This window comes from Hemibagrus wyckioides, linkage group LG07 (assembly GCF_019097595.1).
Source record: "Hemibagrus wyckioides isolate EC202008001 linkage group LG07, SWU_Hwy_1.0, whole genome shotgun sequence".
In the NCBI taxonomy this organism is placed as follows: domain Eukaryota; kingdom Metazoa; phylum Chordata; class Actinopteri; order Siluriformes; family Bagridae; genus Hemibagrus; species Hemibagrus wyckioides.
Window position 1 is genome coordinate 12,163,091 of NC_080716.1, and position 4,746 is coordinate 12,167,836.

Below are 4,746 nucleotides of genomic sequence, written 5' to 3' on the forward strand. Positions count from 1 at the left end.
ATTCTGTATGGACAAACAGCAGACCAATGCCACAAATATTTATTAAATGAATTTAATTTATGCAATTTATGAATGCAATCAATCTCCTTCTCGGTTATAGAACATCAATCTTACCAAAACTGCCTGAGTATTATGCAGATGTTTCATGCAGATGCTGCTCTGTAAAAATTTAAGTTGTAGAGGGTCAGATATGTACATCTCATACCTTACAAACTCCGCAAAGTTTCTACTCAACAAAGAAGACTGTGCATAATGTATGCATGTTTACTTTGGGTTTGTGTCTGGTGTTGATTCCAAAAAATTCTTGCTTGCTGAAATCCTTCTGCCCTTCACATGAACAAGAATACAAATTAAAAGCTGTGTTCTCTGATAAAGACTGTTTTGGCATGAAAAAATGCATTTGTATGGACTTACAGAACCGGCAGAAAACTTTAATAACATTTAGAAATTTTCATGCCGGAATCTACAGCGAATAAACAAAGTATTTTGTTTCATATGTTCTCTACAGAGAGCCTCACTGCTACAGCATGCCTGGTTCAAACCTGAGCTCAGATTACTGTCTGTGTGGAGTTTTGCATGTTCTCTCCATGTCCACACTGGTTTCCTTTGGTGGGTTCTCTCCATTTTCCTCCCACCTCTCTAAAACATACTAGTGGGGTTATGGACTACTATGTATGGACTATGTATGGATCTGAAGACATTTTCAGTTTGATGATCCCAAATACACACACACACACACACACTACTTAGTAAAAGGTTTCTGGTTGATTAGTCACAGTGAAATCATAAGTAAAGTGGAATCATACTTTAATAAGCAGAACTTGCAAGAGTTAATGAATGAATCCAACAATGATGTTCATAAGTCTCCAATATTTACAGATTAAAACTATTTTTGACATTGTTTGCTTGGCCGCATAACAATATCAACCATGTAATTCTGATCAGATGTTTTGTACATGAGTGTGAGCATAATGACACCACTAAGAATATGCATAAATTAAGAAAAAAAAAAAAACATCTTTAAACCTCAAAGGCATATGTTCATTAGGATTTAATCTTATTTCATTTCCTTCAAATCTACAGCATGCTTGTTGTCATAATTCGCTTATGGCATGTTGTGAACAAAGCATCACCTCACACTAACTGACAGTTGAACGTGACTCAGTCAGACAGGAGAGTATGGTGATGTCCACCGTAACAATCACTGACTTTGTCCATTTCAGGGTTACAAAACAAAAATTGTCATCTGTCGGATCTGGCTCAGAGAGTTGAAACAAGTAGTATAGCTCAATATCAAGGCAAATGCACGAGTAGTTTCACAAAAATGACACTTCTCTGAGGCTGCTGTAAGGCACAAACAATATCCTGGTGAAAATACTGCTTAAAAGCTGAAGAAATTATAAATATGTGAAACACGACTACGGTGTCTTTTCACATTAGCTATGACCTTGTGGCTGCTACATTGCAACGGTTAAGCAACCATGTCAGGTAGGGTGACGAGGCTAAGAAAGAAAATAACAGGATCTTTATCTCTTTCAGTACAGCAGAGAAACAGTGTTAGGGGCTTCACAGTTCCTCCCATTTCCTCTGTTTTATTATTGACAGATATTTCCCTAATCCACCATTAGTTATTGAGGACTGTATTGATACAAGATGGTTCTTCATCTAATTTCCTTGTCCTACCATGTGCTGTAATTCTATCAAAAATGTTTCTGTACATGTAAATTTTCATTTGTTTGTCCTTGCACAGTTTGGTTACACCTTTGTTACACCACCACTTGCCAGATCAGCAGCTGCTTTATCACCAGCACCAGCAATCCAGTGGTAACACTCAGTGGCATTCTTGTTCTGTGGCTTAGAGTTACTGCACCGAGTACAGTAGATGATACCAAGTACCACCATAACCACTAAGAAGATGCAGAGCGGTACCAACAATCCCACCAGCAACCAGCTGCTGCTCTGAGTCTGCTCATTGCTGCCACCATCCTTAGCTCCCTGAGTGGAAAGGAGGGGCTGTGTAAGTGTTTGTATTTCAGTGTTAGAGGTCGTAGATTCATAATCATTATCAAGATCGGTTTCATAAGTTTCATAGTCTGTGTTGGTAATGAAAGGACCCTCTTTGTCAAGCTCATTTGGGTTAGGACTTAACCACATCCAATTCCAAGCACCACTTTCTACAGTAGTGGTGAGGAAAACTATGGGCTCTGTGGTACTGTCTCCCTCGTAATATTCAGGCAGTGGAGTTGAAGTGGTGGAAGATTCAAAAGCATCCATAGCAACTGTTTGTTGGTCTACATTATCCAATTCCATGTTAATGAGGGTAGTAGGGCTTTCAGTTGGTGAAGTGGTTTCTGTTACCTCCTGTGTAGCACTAGTGAGCCACCTCAAGTCAGTAGGAACCATTTCCAAATTAGGAAGCTCAGTAAGCCAATCCAGAGGTTCATTTTCGTGTAGCTTCTCGTAATCAAGGTCTTGATGTTCTGTCGTATGATTAGTAAGGTCTGTGATCAAGACGATAGATGAAGATACTGTGGAAAGTTGCTGCTCATCACTGGGTTTGCATGAATAAAAGTCAATTTGGAGATCATAACCCTCATTACAGTAGCATTCAAATCCCCCATTGGAATTTATACACATTTGCTCACAGGTTCCCTCAATTTGACATTCATCAACATCGTAGCAGCGACTTGGATCACCTGGAGATGGCGCAAAGCCATGGTGACAATGACATACATGAGAACCTACTACATTCTCACATTCATGCTCACATGGAGACTCAGTGCACTCATCAATGTCCTCACAAGTGCCCACCTCATCAGATTTATAGCCATCACGACAGTGACATTCAAAAGTGCCTGGTGCATTTACACAGATCTGTTCACATGGACTCTGCAAGCACTCATCGACATCTAGACAGCCTTGTTCATCCGGTGCCAGCATGTAGCCTTCAGGGCAGGCACAACGATAACTGTCCATCACTGTCAGACACTCATATTCACAGGGAGACCCTTGACATGGGTCGGTTTGAAAGCAACTCATTTCATCTTCAGCCAAGACAAAGCCGTCCTTACAATCACAATAGTAGTCATTTTCATCTTCTATGCAGTTATGGTGGCAGCCACCATTATCCTTATCACACCAGCTAGTCTTGGAAATATCAGAGCAGTAAGGAGGATCTCTCTTCCACCCCACAGTCCCATCCTCTCTTTGAGTACACAGTACTGTTTGGTCACCTTTAGTTAAGCAGGGTACAGTTGCAGTTGACCCAAAAGGAATGTAAGTCAAGAGCGAGGTGACCAGGTTAAATGGGGTTGTGTACAGCACATTTCCAAAGCCTTCATTTGAAATAGCTTGACACATGCCAGAGAAAGTGTACCTGCACAAATAGCCATCCACAGGGATTGAGCAAGGTCCATCTTTCCACTTGAAGTTGTCCTGGCTTTTTGGAGAGGAGGTACTGTACCCTATGCTCACGCAACGTGGAACTGAACAGGTGTTTGGAGAGTCCTCTTGCTGCCAGTTGGTGTAACCTGTATCTTGCTCCCCAGTAATCCAAGAGAAGCCTCGCATCGGACGGTTAGCAGCACACTTACGGGGCTGCCTTTGCAAACCAATCCACACAAACACACGGCTACTTTCCTTTAGGTCCAGGTTGGAGAAGAGAGTCTCTGTTAGGTCTGCCTCTTCTGGACTCTTGATGGTGGCAAGGTTGCCACCCTGACTCCTGCAGTGGCGCCAGGCATCCAAGAAGGTTTTGCGCTGAAAGTAAATTGCTAAACAGCTGTTCTCACTGCATAGAACATCTTGATCCTGCAGCTCTTGACTATGTATGCTAGACAGATACACCAGTGTAGAGAGAAGAATCACACCGAGCACTGGAGAGCCCATTCTTTCACAACTTCTCTCTCTCTCTCTCTCTCTCTCTCTCTCTCTCTCAGACTCCTGCTCTCTGTTACTTTTTCTCTTTGTCTTGTTTTACTTTTACCAGCTAGTCTACATTTACTGAACCCCGCTTGACCTAAACCCTTCTGTCTACTTTCTCTCTTGCACTCCGCTCGCTCTCTAGTCTAATGGGGTTTGCGCCTGGACTGAGGACTTGCAGTCTGTCCAGAGAATTTCTTTGGGGGGGGATTAGGAGGCAGGAGCAATGGAAGTGTTGCAAAAAAGAATTGTATGTTTTCAGAGGAGGGAGGGATGGGGGAGGGATATGTGTGTGTGTGTGTGTGTGTGTGTTGGAAATCTGGGGGAGGTGTAGCAGTCTCCCTCTCTCTCAGAGCGTGCCGTATGGTTCTCATAAGTACACTTATGGAAATGGTTTGGGATCTTGCCGCTACCCTCTATCTGTACTCTGATGATACAGTTGTTCTCTCCACAAGGATCTCCACATACACTACTCATCAACACTATGGTTATCTGCCATTATTGAAAAATAGAGCGTATATATGCTCGATTAAGTTAAAGAGCAGTGATCATGCCAAGACTTCATCTCGTTTTAGGTCCATTTGCCAAGCTTTCTTTGGTGTTTCTTTTTTTCTTCTGTTTATATTGCCTTTCATTTTCATCATGTAATCAATCAGCAAGTAACATGTCTCTTTTACCCCATTATAATATGAACCAACTGAAAACTGTGCTTTGGATTTTATAGAAATTCCTGCATGACAGCAAAAAACTGTTGTATGCACACATGTAACAGATACCATTCAAACAAACTACAGCAGAGTTTGTTATCTGAGAAGCTGAATTGCC

General features: G+C 41.8%; 1 protein-coding gene across 1 annotated transcript; it reads right to left on the bottom strand.

Annotated features, from left to right (window-relative positions):
• Nucleotides 1-750: 750 nt before the first annotated feature.
• On the bottom strand, nt 751-4,096 carry cd248a (CD248 molecule, endosialin a). The gene has a single exon (XM_058395088.1). The coding sequence runs from the start codon at nt 3,886-3,888 to the stop codon at nt 1,756-1,758; it is 2,133 nt and encodes a 710-aa protein (XP_058251071.1). The 5' UTR covers nt 3,889-4,096; the 3' UTR covers nt 751-1,755.
• Nucleotides 4,097-4,746: the final 650 nt, after the last annotated feature.